Source organism: Gambusia affinis, linkage group LG09, assembly GCF_019740435.1.
Source record: "Gambusia affinis linkage group LG09, SWU_Gaff_1.0, whole genome shotgun sequence".
Lineage (NCBI taxonomy): Eukaryota > Metazoa > Chordata > Actinopteri > Cyprinodontiformes > Poeciliidae > Gambusia > Gambusia affinis.
The window spans coordinates 27,450,808-27,469,943 of NC_057876.1; the positions used below are offsets into that span (position 1 = coordinate 27,450,808).

Here is a 19,136-nt window from a genome sequence, read left to right on the forward strand (position 1 = left end):
GGGAAGGCATTCATTATTGTTGTGCAAACCTGAATGGATTTTATCAGCAATATTTTATTTTCTGTAACCAGAAGCATCATCATAGTTGTCAGCGCTCCAGCACAAGACTGTTTACTGTAAACTCAGATGGTTAGCAAGCTGGTTGAGAAAAAAAATACCGGTTGGACACATGACTAAAATCTGAAAAAGAAAAAGTTATTTAAATCCCACGCCATTTTTTTAATGCACATGGATGCAGTCCAATTTCCAGCAGCTGCTGTGTTTGATGATTCATACTTCAACATGTGAAACTGGATGTGATTTCGAGCAAGTGCACTGAACTCTGGGAGGGCTTTTATTAGCAGTTATACTCCACAAAGTCCGATAATTTGGGTCTGAAACGTTTTGCTTCAAAAAGCTACACAGAATATCGCAACCCTCATGTTTTTCTATACATGAACATGAACATACCCTCATGTTCTGCATTAAGAGGACAAATCCTTTGCATATACACTCTACTTTTTAGTTGAAAAGGATATAGTTATTCTTTAAAGGCTGTCAGTTACTACTTAAATCACATATATAAAGCCCACCCACACACACTCTGACATATGCAACACGAGAAAACTGAGAAAATTGAAGCCGCCTCCATTCACACCCTCAGCTGGGTGTCAGATGTTCGATTTCTCACCTCCTAAAGGCTCGATAAGTGAGGTATTTATGGTCCATAGCATCAAATGACCGCTGTGTGGGTCTGCAGGGGTGACGCTGAGTTCAGCAGCGATGACTCAACATTTACCTCAGTAAATGCAGAAATTTCAAGATTTTAAAACCATTGGATGTGAAACAGTAACAGATGGAGCTACATCTGGACTTCAAATTATAGTTAATGGAGTCAGAGATATTTTTATGAATCCAAATAAATTAAATTGCTGTCATTGTTTTCCTTATTGGTATTTTGACATAACCTGTTGCTGGATCAGATTTCTGGACAGCGTTAGGTTTTGGGGGCTTTGGAGAGCGTGAAGGGAAGGAAAAGTCCCAAGGCAGAAGGTTGACAGATTTCCAGTTGGCTGAGAAGCCTGGAGCTTCCAGGGCTAGACTCAGAGCAGCTGCAGATCATCTGCAGGCTTTGTCCCGCACATTATATATGGACAAATGAGAGTCATTACAAAGATTTTGCAGGAAACTGCAAAGCTAATTTATCTAAGTTGCCAAGATAACACCACTCATGTTCCCATCAGTGAAAAAGGCAGCAGTAGTAAACAAAACACACAAAAAAGACTAGGGGAAGGTAATTGGTTTTTAATGAGATATATTTTCTTGTGATATGAAAAGCAATTAGATCAAAGAAAACGTGTGTGTGTGTGTGTTTGTGTTTTGCAGGAGGAGGTGTGCCCAACCTCGCCTGGAGAGGTGGTGCAGAGGTGTGTGTGGTCATCAGCTGTCAACGTCAAGGACAAGTTTATTTATGTGACACAGCCAACCTTGGGCCGAGTGCTAATAGTTGACATCCAGACTCAGAAAGCCATCCAGGTAATTTTTTGGGTAAATTAGGAAACTCAGTTCCATGCTGGTCTTGGAGCACTGAAATGTGCATCACCTTTACAGATAACAAACGATCTTTGTTTTGGCCTTTTAAAAACTTGAAGGTTTTCAGTGTTTCACATTGATCAGGGGCAGCGAGTCACAAGAGTGGTCAATGTGATAGTGACACATTGACCACTGTCAACTTCTAACTAAGAAGTTATTTACGCAACCCTATTTTATTTAAAGGATGCAGACTTCAGGGGACTTTGTGGCAAACCATGTGAACCATTTTCACTGAAGCCTGTGGCCTCGTTCAACAGGACAACGCTTCCTGTCACTTCCTATTCAGGAACAGTTTGAGGACACCAACCTGTGTGAAGTTTTGACTTGGCCACCAAATTCCCAAGTCCAATCCAGCATCACAGGAAAATCTAATCCGTTCAGTTCACATTTTACAACTGACAGGATTTAAAGGATCTGTTGCTAACATCTGGGTTAGACACCACTGCCCAACAAAATTGGGCAAGTGATCATAATGTTGTTCAGAGGTATTCAGTAACAAACAATTAATTGCATGATTACACTAAAATACAATTCTAGAGTAATCATGCAATTGAGTACAAGTTTGAATTTTAATCAGAATGAACAATGATTTGCATCCTTGTGTTCGAATGTTGGGTTCAGGCTGATTTGGCATCAATAATAAAATGTTTTATTTTAACCAAACATGCTATAAACCAAGGCCCAACTTTAAATCAAGATCAGTCTTCATCAAGGAAAAGCTCTACAATTAAACTTTCTAATTTTAATTTATATTTATGACTCCTTATGGGTGGTGAAGTTTGTCATTTCAACTGATAATGGCAAACTGGAGTTAAAATAGCAGTTAAAATAGTCCTCATTTTACTGATTTAAGGTAACATTAAGAAACATTCACAAGGAGGAAAAGATTTTGTTGTATTTGTCTTTAAAGTCTTCCTGCTTATCAGAAATCTTGGAAGTGCAACATCTTTCCTCAGTTTCACTTTTCAGCTTAAAGATCAGTCGCCTCACCTTTTGCTGACTGCTAATCCTTGACCTGACCCATTTCATCCAAACTGCTACTGTCAAGATCTGCAGTTAACCTTCACATCGAAGTGATGACCAGGTGACCCCGGAGGGCCAGCTCTTTGTGGATATTGTCGCCTGACAGCCCTTCAATTATTGTAACATGACAGCACCGCCAGGTTTTTTCACACATATAGGGCAAGAAGCAGTCCCTCTAATATTGAGTGTGGCAAACTATTTATCCTCCAAGGGTTTGTTATTTTTAGGAAGCTTGGAAGGAAAATAGCACCATTTCTAGACGTCTTCATCCAGAAACAGTCTGGAGAATAGCAGTGAGTGAGATCATTGGAGTCAGTGGGTTTTTGGGTGTGTCACAATAAACCAGGGTGGCCCAGATCCCCACAGATGTTCATGACACCATGGTAGCTGTTTACAGAAGGCTCTCAGGGACCTGCCGGTAAGCAGGCTGGTGTCCCAGAGTCTGTCACAAGCTCATTATTTAGCTGCCTGGAGGTTTAGCTGCTCTGCATTATGTTAGCAGTTGTTAATTAACAACCTGAACCTGTCACTTGTTTTGTGCAGAGACTAGCATCCTCTAATTTTGTTATACATAAGTAAGACCCTGAGAAAATGAATGCATACAACATGCATTATTTTGGAGAGTGACTTGGTTACTCTGGCTAAGTTATTAAAATTTTTGTAATATCTTAATTCAAGCATTCAAATGTACCTGCAATGTTTTCTGTGCTTCATCTCTGATGGATCCTTTGTGTAGAAAGATACGGCAGCATATTGGCTGAGAATCTTCATAATCTTCCTCAGTCTGTAAGAAGCTGTTAGTTGAGAGTAAAAGAACGAACACCTGTTTTCTCCGATGATAACATGCGCCAAGATTAGTTGGAATTCAAGAGCTATTCTTCTCTTATCTGAGAAAACTCCCTCAGGAGCAGTTTACCTCCTGAACAATGCAGTGCATAATTTGCCAAAGTAAACAGTGGTATTAGGAATCCAAAGCAAAACAGATAATATAGAAACAAAACTGCTGTCACAATGTCGGAGTTAGTTTGCATCGTCTCTTTTGGAATGAAACTGCTGCTGCATTTCTTATTCTCTTTGAGTCTCTCTGCCTGTCTGCACTCAGGTGGACATAATGCATGAGGAGTTCTTCGCTGCCACTTGTGACTCATCTATTGTTCTGACTTGGAGTTTTGCTGCCATGTGTCATGAATGAACAAAGGCTGAAGGCAATTACCTCAGTGTGGTAAAGCAATTGTGTCTTTCAGTGGTTGATTTGAAATGCCATTAAATATGGCCCATGCATAAAAAATAACCCATTTTTTGTTATAAGACAACTTTCACTGACTGACCTCAGTCCATTAGAGTGCAGGTATTGTTTTTTAACATTCCCACAAAAGATTTCTTCAAAAGCGATGTCAAGATTGTTTTAAATAGATTTCTTTTTTTGCTGCCTTTAAAGCCTGGCTGTGATTTGGTGTCTTCTTTCAGACAGTAGGCACAGATCCTTATCCAGTGAAGCTCCACTACGACAAATCTCATGACCAGGTGTGGGTGCTGAGCTGGGGAGACATGGAGAAGAACTTCCCCACTCTCCAGGTATGTCAGCCATCAAGTTGTGCATATTTTTTATTCATTCATCTGTGGTCATTTGTGTAGAAAAAAATCAAGGCAGATAGTGGAACATAGAATCTTTTTCATTCAAGAAGTGTTGGAAAAATGTAAAATAAATAATAATAATAATTCAAATCCAAGGCAACACCACCATGCATCCCTTTTCACTCAAAGTTTTGACACAAATGCAGGCTAAATGATCTCAGTTGGACAGTAAGTAGGAGCCAATGAAAAACATCTTAAAAGGGCATATGTTAATTCATCATATATTTCCTTTTCAACTCTGTTCAGGCTTTGAGCTCATGATGAATGCATTCCTTTCCATGTCTGAAATTCAGAAATCTGTCAAAGGAAAAGTATGAGGGTGGAAAAAGGGAATACAACCGGCTGAGAGTGCCAGTTGAAAGTTGCAGAAAAGTGATGTTACACTTGAAACGCCAAACTCAGCCATTGAAGGATATAACAATGTTCACTCAAGATTAAAGTAGTAAAAGCAAGGTCTCCACTGGAATTTTAGTTCATAAATTAAGATTTATATGGTGTTTTATGAGATCAGGGAGAGAATATCAGGAGAAAGGTTATCTGAGTGTAGCAACTTAAATATCTAGCAAACTGGCACCTTATCCAAGGCTTTAAAAGCCTTCTATGAAGAGGAATTCAGTATTCCTATGAACCAAAACACATAAAGTTGGAGTGAATGAATTGACAGGAAGTTAAAATACTGATATGCAAAAGAAAGTGGCAGCTTCAGTCAAAAACCACTTGGCAGAGAGATGGAAAAGAACATGTGACTAGAAAAAAGGTTACAGCTCCTTGTAACTTGTCACTGCAGTAAATTCTATTAAAGAAACCATTTCTTACCTGATGCACCCAATGATCCTAAACAAGTAAGTTTGGCCGTTTACTTGCTGCTTAGACTATTTGTTCCCACTACAGCATGAGCTGTGCTGATTTGGGTTTTTCATTTACTAAATCGAAAATTATATTTCTGTCTTAATTTTAAAACAGACCCGTAAGCTGTATATGGAATTAAGTATTATGTTTTTAGAGCGTAAATTAAAACACACATTTGTGCCATCACATTGGAAAGGCTTTTTATGTTTTAGTCTTTTTAATATTTCATACTTTTTAGGGTCTTTCTGAATGCAAAACCAGATATTTTGGCTTATAAACATTGTTATGCAGAAAAAGTTTACAGGTTTTATTTGGCTAGCAATCCCCATAGAAGAATTGGAAACTAATACTCTTAAATGTGAATTCTTCCACAGAGGCCAATTCTCATTTTTCCCAATATGACAAGTGTACATTAATCACTCAGCCTCTGAGGGACTTTCAATTGATTTGTTTCATGCTTACTTAATTAATAGTCATTTCCATTTGAGTGGTAAAGTATTTAGAATGTGACGCATCTTTTTCTGAAGCTGCCCTTCGACTTTTAAGAAAAATGACTTCATTATAATTTAAAATGTATTTTGTCTACAGATTTATTTTTAACTAATCAGCTTTATATTCACAAACTCGTCTCTATTGATTCTCGTCAAATGGCAAGAGCCATTCGATGTCAAGCTATATCAAGTCTTCAGTCCATGTTGGTATGAAACAAAAGGAATGAAGCCAGATAACATGTGGGACAGAGTTTTTATCTGTTTGTTCCAGGAGTCATTTGAAGTCAGGTAGTGACATTATTGGCTTTACTGGAAAATCTTTCTTGTCATTGCAGGCCCAGAAATTCATAATGCGCAGGTCGATCCGTGACAATTTGTTTTGTGCTTTGTGCCACAATCATATTAAACTCAGCCCACACACAAATAGATGCCTGCATGACTTCATGCATGCTGAAGTATAATTTAGACACCGAGGGCAACGGCACACATCAGCGTCTTCCTTTGTGGAGCTCCGATAACACGGCGGTAAGAGGCGGAGCTGATGAGTTTTATCAGGAAAATGAAAAACAACATGTCAGCTTTACAAATATTTCCTCTGGTTGAGATGGTTTCAAGATGAGGCCTCAAACGAGGAGGCACTGGCAACTCTGAGTTTGTTCATCAAAGTCATGTTAAACACCTACCTCCTCCTGTGCTGATGTTCAGGTGATCAATCAGGCCAGTGGAAAAGTCTCCCACCACACAGTTCACACCCAGCCGGTTGGCAGACACTTCGACAGGGTAGAAGACTTCTTCATCCCCGCCTCCAGCCTCATCGTTAACCATGTCAGGTACGTGCAGCAAGAAACAACAACTCTCTTTGAACACAGGAGCAATGCTGGGTTGGAGACCAACTCTAAGTAGAGCAGAATGTTGAAGTAGTAGGAAAAGGTTGAATGGTTTTCAAGTATTTCCACAAACACTAAAAGGTGAAGAGGTTTTTTTAACCTGCTTTATTCTGGTATTCTATAATAAAACATAGCAAAGTCACTGAATTAATCACTAAAGTCCACCTTTTACAGTCGGTGCAAAAGGTGGACACTCCTTCTCACACCCCTTAAACCTTTCCTCAAATATAGATTTATTTATTGGGGTTATGATAGACCAATGAAAGCAGTGCATAAGGTTGAAGAGGAATAAAAGGGATGGTTTTTAAAAATTAGTTAGTAAAACTCTGAAACGTGCATTCAGCCACCAACCCAACCAGGTTTTCTCACAGCATGTTTTGTCTGTTCCATGTAGGTGGGTTTACAGCTGGTTTATCTTCTGTTTTCAAATAAAGAAGTTATCAGAGGTCTGGGAGATGTTCACAATCTCACAGGTTTTATAATTTCCTTCTGTTTTTAGGTTCAGTTCTCCTCCACTTCATCCCTGACACGTCTGCTGTTTTTATGTTTTTTCACTAATGTTCTCTAACAAGCCTCTTGGACCTTGACTGAGCCGTTGTCTTTACATAATTAACTTTCAACATTTACTAAGTAGGTGAAAACTGTTAGTTGAACCCAGTTTTTCAGAATATTTTTATAGAACATTTCAAAACCCATCCCCCTCAACAGTGATGGGCTACTTTCTATGTGTTTTACATACAATCCCAACAAAATATACTGAAGTCTGTGACTAAATGAAAAAAATATGAACATATTTTCATATCTTTTGCTTTAATAATTAGATCTATAAATATATTCATACATCTAATCTTTACTGTGTATTTCATACAATTCCATATTTATTCAAACCTCACCAGGCAGCTTTGATACTCTGAGTTAAGATATTATGAAAAGTCTGGGAGCAAGCAGGTGGTCTGCAGGACTTCAAGGTGTTAATGGTCACCTGGAGAGAAGGAATAAGCAGTCTGCTGTGTGAGAGTGGTTAGTGCCACAGCTGTAATTAGATCCTCTGAGACCTGCAGGGCAGATTACAGGAAAATATGGCCACATCTCCATGTAATGTTTTTATGCTGTTTTTAACATAAAAATATGAGTGAAATTGACTTTTTTTACACACATTTTGACCTTTCAATAAATGAATTTTGATGCTTACCAGCACATGTGAAATTTCACATGCTCTTCATTTTGGTTTTTCCTTTTATTCTGTTCTATTTCATTCATAAAGGTAATGACACAAAATAGTTGTTTTGTGTTTGTGCATTTTAAATAAATGTGAAAAGATCAATTGACAAAGTTTGCTATGAAATTTCACCCAAATATCCAAATTGGGAATTATAGGGAAAACAAAGAAATTAATGTATTTCAATGCATTAAAAAATAATTTTACTCTTTCCAAAGCTGAGATCAAAGTACTTCTGTTATATAGAAAGTTTAAATAACTGCTGCTTTTTGTCTGAGGATTTTGTTTACATATTGTACCATAATGTATTCCATTCAGAGGAAGAATCCCTAATTGATTTATCAGTTTAGTAACATCAGTGCTGCATGAAGCACCTACATATAATCTATAGCTTTCAGTGACTGTTTATGACCAGATTCCCTCAGTGGTAACTTTGAGCGATCATTAATCATTAAAGAACAGAAGTACAGTCAGAAAGCACCTTTTGGGGGAAATCAAATTTTAAATATATGATTTTAGACTTGCACTGTAGAGGAACGTTTCAAATATGTTCTACTCTGTGGGAGCTGCTGCTATGCTCTCTGGGTCTGTAACTGAACTGTAAAACAAACATTACATACAGAGTCAAGTTGTTAGAAACTTCTGCCACAGGAACAAAAATAAAAGTGAGACTTCAATGAAAAACACTTCTTTTTTTAGATAAACCTTTGAATTATAAGCTGATGAAAACTATCAACATCAGTTGGACAAACAGCAAAAGGGATAAGTAGTGAATAATTTAATACATGTTGAACAATAAGAGTTTTTTTCCTCCTGCTGATTTATCAATGCAGGATAAATCAGCAGTGATTTGCCTTCTTTTGTACTTTTTTAAAGCTGAGTTGTAATGAGGTTCTTTAAATACTCTTTTTTTTTTTTTTTTTAATTAAGCTACCAAATCCTGGAAATCTTTTTCAGTGTACAAACACATTACATTATTGAATTAATATGATTTGAATTCTTATGTTTTATCTTGTTAACCTGTTTAAGGTTAACCCCTCTTTGCCCTCCATGTAGTTTGACTTAATAGATGTGGATTTTCCATAAAAAAAAAAACGTATGATGTTAAAATCCCACATTAATGTAAATCCTAATCTGTACAGCAAAGCCTATGCTTGCATAAAATCAACTAAATTCTGTTTTTATTAGTTCTTATTGGAATGCTTAAATAATTTAAATATTTGAAATTAATGTTTTAATCTGCAGTTTCACCATCCACATCCTGTAAAAGTGTTCCTGGGCTTCTTTTAATGAAAACATTTTGAATTCATTAAAATTTAATTCACTATTTTTAACGTGTTGCATTAATGGCAGTAATCAACTTCTGTTTTCGGATTATTAATCTTTTATTTTAGTGTGATTTATATTTATTAGTGTTTGAAGAAATGTAAATGTACCAAATTTAGGAAACCAGGCCAGTTTTCCTCTGCAGTCTCTGGCAGGATGTGTGTTGATACCGTTTATGTCTTTATACCCCAGTTTTCAAACAAATGTTTGGCTTAATTTTATTTTGAAGAAAAACAATAGTTGGTTCAATGAATCCCATTACAGTGACTGATTCACATGGTGGCTTTCAAGCAGATATTTTCTGTTCAGATGCAGTGACAGCTGGGTGCTCAAATGGCATAAAAACTGATGGATGATGACAAGACTGAAGTGACTGTCGGCATCGATCAGCTGATGTTCTCATTTAATTGGAGCCTGGCAGCTCCTTGCATATTCCCCATGGTCATCTGCATTACTGTGATGTGCCATTAAGACTTTCTTTACAAATATTTGTTTGAAGATCCCACCGTTGGTCAATCCAGGAATAATTTAGCATTAAACTCATCAATTTTTATTGTCAAAACTGAATTAGGAAAACATTTTTACATTGTTTTTATTTTATTTTATTTTATTTTGTGAGGCCTTTAAGTCAAGTCATGGCCTCACAAAATATATGTAGTATATTTACTATCAATTAACAAATACATTAAATATGCAACTCCAATGGATTAGTATACATGTATATTAATGAATTAAAATCTCCAGGTAACTAGTTATTTTTTGTCAAAAAGAAAAAATTTTTACTTATTTTCATTATGTGATATATTTAATTTTATTATTATTATAAAAGGTTATTGCTAAAAATGCTGGCTGTTTAGAGTAGAGTATCCAAACATATGAATGGAAAGTTGAATGGATTGAAAGAGTGTCAGGAAACGGTACACAGGCAGCAGAGATGATTGCAGCCTTGAGGAAGGTTATACAAAGCTCACTTCAGAGTTTGGGTCAGACATCCACTGAGTGGAAAGCTGCCTATAGAAACATATCCTTTTCTGGATCGTAAACACAAGCAAGATATGAAAACTGTACTTACAGGCTATGCATCAGAAAGTAAGTATTTGATCACTTTAAAGTTTCCCAACTTCCAGAGAATGGATGAATCTGCAACTTTCATAGGTACAGAATTTGGTTTTGTGACTTCAGTTGATTGAGTGCCTCTGTTGGCTCAGATGAGTGGAGCAGGGATCGAACCATCAACGTGCTAATTGCAGGGCGAACTCAATAACTGTTCAACTTGGAACATTTCATCTGGTTACTACATATTTGCAACAAATTTTGATTGAATTTCTTTTTTTCCTCTCTAAATTTCTCTTAGATTTGGTCTCATCTTTCACCGAAATGAGCCCGTCATCTACAAGATCAACCTGGAGACAACGTCTTATGTTAAAAACATCAGTTTATGGGAATTTAACTGCATCCCTAAATCTGTAGCCTACACCCATGTTGGTGGCTACTATTTTGTGAACTGCAGGTCCGACTCGACCGGCGCCACACAGCCCCAGCTCATCTTAGACAGCGTTACAGACAACGTGATTGGGCAGAACCGTGACGTCACAGGCACCCCTTACATGTCTCCAGATGGTCACTATCTGGTCACAGTGGATGACGTCAATGGCCTGATGAGGATCCAGACCATTTCTGAGCGGGGAAAGATCCAGGAACCCTTCGACATCCACACCAACCTGCACCTATCCGATCTGGCGTTCCAACGCTCGTTCACAGAGGTCCACCAGTACAACGTGTTCGGCAGCTCTGGCCGTCAAACTGACGTGCTGTTTGTGGAGCTGAGCACCGGCAAAGTCAAGATGATCAAGAGCTTGAAAGAGGCCATCAAGTCGTTCGACTGGCCGTGGAGCAGCAGGAACAGGGTCATGGTGAGCAGCGGACTTTTCGGCCAGTATATCATGACGCCGTCCAGGGAGTCCCTCTTCATTCTGGACGGACGGCTCAACAAGCTCAACTGTGAGATCACCGACGTTCTCAAAGGCAACGTGGTTGTATGGGTCGGGGATTCTTAGGTCATGACGTCAAGACTCACTGGGTTTTGTTTTTCTTCAAAGGTACCGTTGCACTGAATTTTGTTGCTGATTGTTTAATTTTGTAAGAGTAAAATTAAATGCAGAATTAGAAACTAAATTGATTTGTTAGTCCACTGTATGATGGCTGCCATTTAAACTATAAAACCAATGAGGGCGTAACTGATTAGACTGTTTTTAAGTAGATAAATTATCTCTACCTGAACATTTGCCTCTGTCAGAAATGATTGGTAGTAACTACTAACATTTTTCAGGAATAGTAGAGAAGAATTTGTAAATGTATGCAACATTGCGTTTATTAAGTATGTGAGAATGCTGTAGATAATCCCTTGTGGGAATAAATAAAAAATTGGCAGAAACACTGGTAAACTGTACACTATCTGTCCAGATTAACTCTTGCAGTTGAAGTTCACCCATCCCCAACTTTTTCCTTGTGCCTTTAAGGAAAATACCCTCCATCTAGGGATAAGCATAATTATTTCCAGTGTGGCTGCAGACTCCAGCTCATTCTTTGACCTCTTCATTCACGGTGCGTGTGGGTCTTCTCAAATCTGCCGCTCTCATCTGTATGTCCGTCTATCGCAGCTGACTGTCTAATTAAAATGAGCCCTTGCTGTGATCCCATCTTGTTTGAAGAGGAGACGGAGTCCTTCATTATGGCTGCACACTCCATAACCTTTGATCCAAAATTATAAACCAGCTTTGGAGGGTTTTGACCACTATCGTATTTTTTTCCCTTTATTTTCCAAAGCGGAAAAATGAAAGTCAGTGGTGATGCTCAAAACCATACTAAGTTTATACACAAAGTTATTTAACAATGTCTCCCAGCACAGAGTCAATATAGTGATTGCTTAAAAATGTGATGACTTCAATTTCCTTGGACCAAAAGAAAGATATTAATGTACAGTTCAGTGTGGTAAACATGCTTTGTCTGCTCTGCTTTGCAGCATGTTTTCAGTGGATGTTTTAATTGTGATCTAATGAAAAAAAGCACTCTGGATGATGGTGTAGTTGTGGTTTTGTGTAGGTGGTATTTGAGGACAAGCTTTGAAAGTTAGAAGCAACATTTTCAGATGCTTCTGCAGTAGATGTGTAGCTTGTAAGACACGGAAAAATTGTCTCCTGCTGGACATATTTCTATGCATTTTCACCCTCCCACATGACTCTGTAACACAATGTAACTTAATCTCAGTTTAAATTTAAATGTGTATTTATTATATAGAGCTTTTTTGTCTTTCCTGTTCAAACTTCCTCATATATATTTTCGTTTTAATTGTCACGTTTTTCTCTCCTGGAGACAAGAAGGTAATGCTGATGGTAATGAACTCTGTTCTGTACATAGCTGCCGACTGTGAATCCATTAGTTTTTCATGTGTGCACACATTGTTCATTTTACAACCAAATACTCAGCACAGTCCTTTCACAGAATCAAAACATTCAACTGTCATCTTCTTCCTGTTCCTCGGCACATTTTGATCAACGCTTTCAGCTTCATATATCCATGTGTTGTATGTTCCCTCATGTGATTGTTATTTAAAAAGAAACCCCGCTTGTCATTTTACTCAATAATAAAAGGTAGATAAAAACATGTGGTGTTTTATTTAAAAGAAACATTTAGTCACTGGTAGTTTCACCTGGCAGCAGAGCTACTCATTACTATTCAGCTATACCTGCAAGAAGAACAAGGTCAGAACTCTGGTGTGTTTTGGGTGAAACAGAGGGTGTATTTCTGCTTAGATGATTGTTTTAAAATAAAATTAACAGCTTTGAAGGTCTCTGACATTATGCAAAATAGAATGATCTCAAAGCTGTATGCATTGAGGTGCAAATCAATTCTTTGTTTACTTTGTCCCTCCTATTAATGGCCATCATTTTCAAACTGACAAAGATAAGTGAAACTTAACCACCAAGCCCTTCCTGCCTTCCTAAATTTAGATTTTAGAGAATTTTATAAAGGTTTGTAACTTGAAATAAAAATTTGTGTTGAGAGTAAATATGCTCAGTTTATAAATTAATGAACTGAGAAAATGTTCCAACCTAAATTTAAAATCTTTCTTGCCAAGTTTGAGTATTAAATGCAATGCATTATAAATGAAGTGTGTAGAGGAAACAAGATGAAGTGGAAAGGCTGAATTAACAAAGCAGTTCATTTTAACAAGCAGGAAAAGTATTTGTACTGATGCAACGAGTTTAACAGCAAGAGGAAGTTATTTTATTCTGAAAGGAGCTAAAATCTTAATGCAGCATTCAGATATTGAAACTGTTCATCATAATGTTATAGTCAACAGACAGGCTGCTATGAGTTGACATTGGACTGTTGGCATCCATGACTAACAGTATAAACACTTTGAAATGCCTTGCTGTTGAAATGTGCTATACAAATAACATTTGATTTATTGATATATTACAGCCACATTAATTTTAGTTAATTCCCTTTTTATCAGATAAAAATGGATTTGAAAGGCAAAGTTTTCAATTCAAACAGATTTTCAACTTATTTCTGACGTATAGTAATGTCTGCTGTGGAGAATTATCTGTTCTCCATGCTGAGTTCTTGATGTATGAGGTTACAGACGATGCAGTGAGTTGAATTTATGAATTCCATTTATTAATACTAAAATAAACTGGTCCGTTTCACATGCCACCTTTAAGAGGTAGCAAGTCAAAATGGCTCTCCAGAAGGGCTTGTGATCTCCTTTGTTAGCCTCTACATAAGTTACGCCCCAAAGAGGGCGTTACCTAGCGCCTGTATCCTGTAATCTTAGCTTTGAGGGCATTTCCTAACATGTCATTTATTTTAGTTTTAGCTTAGCAACTAGCTAACAGAGTTAGAAGGAAAACAGAATTATTATTCTCAACACAGCCTGGATAACTCCAAGGTTTGCTCTGATTTTATGCTGTGGTTGATTCAACCATTAAAATCTGGACACAGCTAAAATATGTCACTGAAAGTAAACCAACAGCTTGACACTTTGTACTCATGGAAATCATGCAACTATGTTTGGAAAAACGGTTTAATACTGCATTTCTACATTTTACAGATCAGAGTGTCTGCCATGTTTTATATTGAGAAGTATTCAGCATTTCTCTGTTACTCTTATTTACAAATGTGTGCTGGGAAATACTTTTATTTCTAGGAGAAAGTTTAACATCTGAAAACTGAATTACATTTCTTAAAATGTTCAAACAAAGAAATATTTATGCAATGGAAAAGCAAAACAAATGTGATAATTATCTTCATATTTAGCATCATGTCTGAAAAATATTTTAAGGGCCTCTTCAGTTAAATTTATGAAGAAAATAGAAAGCACATTTAAACTTTGCAAATATTTAATCTTTGCATTTTCCTCTGTTGGGTTTGCTTATCATCCAATGCATGTTAGAGATGTGATGGATGAGATGATCTCCAAAACCTCATGTTGCTCTTGTCTACAGATTATAAATAACCCTTTTGCACTAATTAAAATCAGTATTTAAGTAGTCTTGTTACCATATACCTTTTCAGTCTTGAGTTATTTCTTGGACAGCTACTTTGAGAAGTGTGAGACCCGTCCACCTGTTACAGTAACTACAGCTCTTGACATGAACACTCCCTAATGCATTCCTATCCACAGCCGTCCCAATTCATTTTGCTCCCCGACTCACACAAGCTGCTAGTTGACATGAATATTCTTCCCAACTGAGCCTCCTTTAAAAAACAGCTGTGCCCTGGAAGTCCTTTAATTATCTATTGTCAATCCTTTATCTTGCTGCTGTTAGGGAGGGCTTTGAACTGCGCAGTCATGTCTCACCTCCATCAGGAGAATTTAACGCCACACTCCTCTTCCGCCTCCTGCTGTTACTCCATTCATAAGGTAGGCAGCGTAATTAAGACACTAGCTCTTTAATCATGCGGGCAAAGCTTGGACAGTTCAACCTCCCGGGTCCAACCAGTGCAAAGAGTCAAATGACTGATTGAGGCCATTGGTGGTGCTGAACTTTGTTCCAGTTATGATTCTTGATTCTTCCCTGCCTTCTCTCTTCAGAACAGTCACTACTTCTGTGTAGCAGACAAAAAATATATAAACCTCTGGAAAAAATTCAGAGACAACTTAAAATGATCACTTTCTTTGGTCTTAATCTTTATATGTTTGAGTAAAATGAACATTGTTCTTTGATTCTATGAACTACTGACATGTCTTCGAAACTTTAAACAGAAATTTAGTATTCGTTTGCTGAAAATGAGAAATTGTCAAAATCATAAAGATTCTGTGCTTTCAGACCTCAAACAAGGCAAAGAAAACAAGTTCATATTCATTTAGGAACAACAATACTAATGTGTTAACTCAGGAATCAGTATTTGGTGGAATAACCAGGAGGTTTTCAATGGCGTTCAGTACAGAGATCTCTTGTTTTTTTTCCAGAGCTGCACATTTGCAGTCTTTGACAAAAGATAGTGAGTCAAAGTTGATTCATGAACAAATTTAGAGAATTAAAACCATGGGGGGGAAAAATAACTGTCAACATTTTTTTTTTTTTTTTTTTTTTTTTTGTAATCAATTAGTTTGTTGATAAAATTAAGGATAAAGCGTGGAGACCAAAATGATAGCTTTAAATTGCATTGAAAACCTAATTTAGGTATATATTTTATATTACTGTGCATTAATAAACAAACATTAGCCTTGCAGCCATCAATTAATTTTTCCTCAGCAGTGGTGTTTTGTTGGGAGCTGAACATTTTTTGTTGTTTTTCGTCGGTGCAGTTCATTTGTTCTGTTTCGATCAGCTGTAACAAGAATCTCACAATTTCCAAATTTAGCTGGAAGCTTAAAATCCATTGATTTTTTTTTCCAACAGTGGCACCAACAGGTTAGACTGACAGCACTCTCCAACATAGGAATTTGTACAGAAGGAAGATGTCCGCTGCACACACAGAGACTGCTGCTCTCAAAATGCTAGCTGTGCTATTCATAAATACAATACGCTAAAGATGGATTAAAATGTCAACTTTGGAGTTTTTTGTCTTTGCTTTGCAGTCTTAGTAAACTCTGTTTTGCTGCAAGTGTTCTGATTCACTTTGCTTCTGAACGCGATACAAATAGTCTTCAGGAATATCCAAGAGAGACTAAAAATAGATTAATTGATGTTATGTTTTACATGGAATAATATTTCTACCAAAGAGCTTTTAAGAGCTAATTTTGGGCTTTTTCTTTGGGCTCAACTTGTGTTCTGCCTGATCTGGATGTGAGTAGACAAGTCGAAGAATGTGAATTTACACCTGACATTGAAATCCATATTGAGTGATCAGATCAATGTTACCTGCTTTATTTGCAAATACTCCCCTTCATGTGACAGAGTGGGCTGTCACATGAGCAATCAACCACCCTGCTGATGTATCTGTAACACTGCACATCCATCCATCAACTGAACTATTTTACTTTGACATCAACACACCTGGGAGTCATTTAAGTCACATTTTTGTGGTTATTTTGTCTACAGACTCTTCATAAAAACCTGCATAGTTTTACAGATGCTATGTGAGAGAGGAAGCATAATGCTTCAGACCTTTCATCATCCCTGGACAGAGATTTTTACCTATAAAACCACAGCATTACAGTAAAAAGATATGATGTATAAACGTGAGCAGACATTCTGCAGGGGAGATTTTATGCTTACCAGGAGACATTTTATGAGGAACTGACCACATCAGGTTCCCACGGCTTCAAATGTGATAAAACATAAAATACATCTAAAAAGCAATGAAAGCATACATTACATCTGAGACAAATTCACTCACCCACACAGTGTCCTGATATCCACTAATCAATAAAATCCCAACAGGAGAAAACTACATTTTTTATTACAGAGGAGAACTCCATCAGGAAAACTCTATATTCAGATAGACATATAGTAGGTCTGCAAATCTCAACAACCATGTTTACAGAAATTTTCATTCAGATAGATGCTACTGTGTCAGTAAGTGTCCCAACACAGATTCAGACAGCTAAATTTATGCTAAAATTAACATCAAGTCTCCGAAGGACGCCTGAAGAAAGTCCCTCACTACGTTCTCACCTGTTCTTAGCACTGTTCAGACACAATCTAATCACCCTGGATGGAAATGGTGACTCCAGTTTCCACGGACAGTATCCTGGATGTTTTAGATGTCTCTGCTCCAACACTCCTGAATCAAAAGGTTGCATTACTTTTTCAGAATGTCACAGACCTTTTAGTGAACAATTCACTTAACGCTTTGGGCCAAAGAAAGAGTAATCCGGCCCACTCTTGATGCCTTGTCACTAAGAAGCTTTTCTTTTCTAGTTTTTTTTTTTTTTTTTTTTGGGACTAGTGGCCTTTATTGATTGGTAACTTGACAGGAAGAAGTGCAGAAAGAGAAGGGGAGGACATGCAGTAAATAACCCAGACCTGGAATCAAACCTGAACTGCTTCGACGCCGAGTGTAACTTTAAACAAAAATAGTGTGGCATAAGATTTTAACAGTTGTAGGATTTTTATTTCATGTTTGGCAAAAGATCAAGAGTCTCCTGCTACCCCAAGACTCTCCATGATTGTTTTGGTTGTATTTACCCAGAATTCCCTGCGCTGTAGTCTACTTTCTGTTTTGTAACGGTTTCTGGTCTGCTTGGCATTCACATTCAAACTGCACCACAGTTTGAAATCCAGTCCTGAGTTTTAGGCTTGCTTTATTGGTCAGATCAGAGTTTCACTGCACATTCACACCTCCTGACAAACCACAGTTTCTAGGTAGACAGACTACAGTTTGATTAAAGTGGACTAAATATGGCTGGTGTGAAATCACCCTCAGTCTAAGTAATGTTCCACTCTTTGCTGCTACACACTAAAATCTTCCCTTTGAGTCCTAAATACTATATTTATCAACTAGTTGATACTTTCAGTACATTCTGTCAAAATATTTCATATTACTGTATTACTGGGGAAAAACAAAAAAAAAAAAAACAAAAAAAAAAAAAAAACTATTTCCGAATGGATGGGAGTTTTGACTTTCAGCTCATTAATTCAGTGTTCAGCTGTTCAACTGTTTGTTTTTTTCTGCAAATATGTTTTTAAATATATAAATCTCTTGCCAAAGTACAAAGTTTTTCCTAAGATAAGAAATAAACCTGGTCATTTGGAGTAATTTATAAATCAGAGCATAGAGGTGGCCTTAAATACTGGTCATTTGGTCATAGCAGCCCCCTCCCCACCAGAACACGGTTTAAAAAGCAACAGCGAACTCTTTGTTCCTTCAGTTGTTCTACTGTCATGCTGAGCTGGCTGTCATGACACCGTGGCCAAACGGACTCCTGTGGACACTGAGCAGCACTGGCAATGCAAGCCAAGTCCTGTCATAGAGATATAGCCGAGTGATCCTGTCTTGATGGCTCCCAGGTCGGCCGTGACAGAAGCCAGCACCGCCGCTTAACATGCGTCTCGTCTGTCCTTTTGCTGTTCAGTGTGTGTGCAGCAAAAAAGCAGCGGTGGGAGAGTTTAATCAAGGTCAAAACAAGGGAAAGAGCTCTGGAGTCAAACTGTTCCTCCCCATCACTTTTTATATCTTTATATGACACATTGGAGAATAGAGTATCAAGTAAGTGGTGCTAGTGCAGACATACACAAACATTAGAAATAATACAATAGTGTCACATTGCCCAGCCTATTATTTAGGAGTGTTACCTTCCCTGTTCTGCTGTATTTACTATTTTTATGCTTCTAAGACTTTATTGTAGCATCCCAGTGTTATTATATGTAAGAGAGCAGGTTGTTCGAATTGCATGTAGCCTTCTTTCTTTAAAGATTAGTATTTAGAAGCACTGCTTAATGCAAATGGCATGAGCCAGTTGGTATAATCTCTTTATTGCCATCATTTCCAACACTAGTTGGAAAGCACCAGTAAACACATGTGCTAAAAATCTCTAGCGGGGCTGGAATATTTTAACAGTGCCTCATTTTGCTATAAATGCTAATTACACTACTCAAAAACTTAAGTACAGTATGTTTGCCTTTCTGGTGAAAATTCAGGATGAGTCTAAAATGCATTATAGCCTTTAGTGGTGAACTT

The 19,136-nt window shown here is 37.4% G+C and overlaps 1 protein-coding gene across 4 annotated transcripts in view; it reads left to right on the forward strand.

Moving 5' to 3' along the window:
* The window catches only part of fstl5 (follistatin-like 5), a 175,550-nt gene extending 162,885 nt beyond the window's left edge, over positions 1-12,665 (forward strand). For all 4 annotated transcript variants that reach the window (XM_044126833.1, XM_044126834.1, XM_044126835.1 and 1 more), the window contains 4 exons: positions 1,366-1,515; positions 4,063-4,170; positions 6,276-6,400; positions 10,357-12,665. In XM_044126833.1, the coding sequence (XP_043982768.1) occupies positions 1,366-1,515; positions 4,063-4,170; positions 6,276-6,400; positions 10,357-11,059 (1,086 nt within the window). In that variant the 3' untranslated portion in view covers positions 11,060-12,665. The remainder of the gene's footprint in view (positions 1-1,365; positions 1,516-4,062; positions 4,171-6,275; positions 6,401-10,356) is intronic.
* The last annotated feature ends 6,471 nt before the right edge of the window (positions 12,666-19,136 follow it).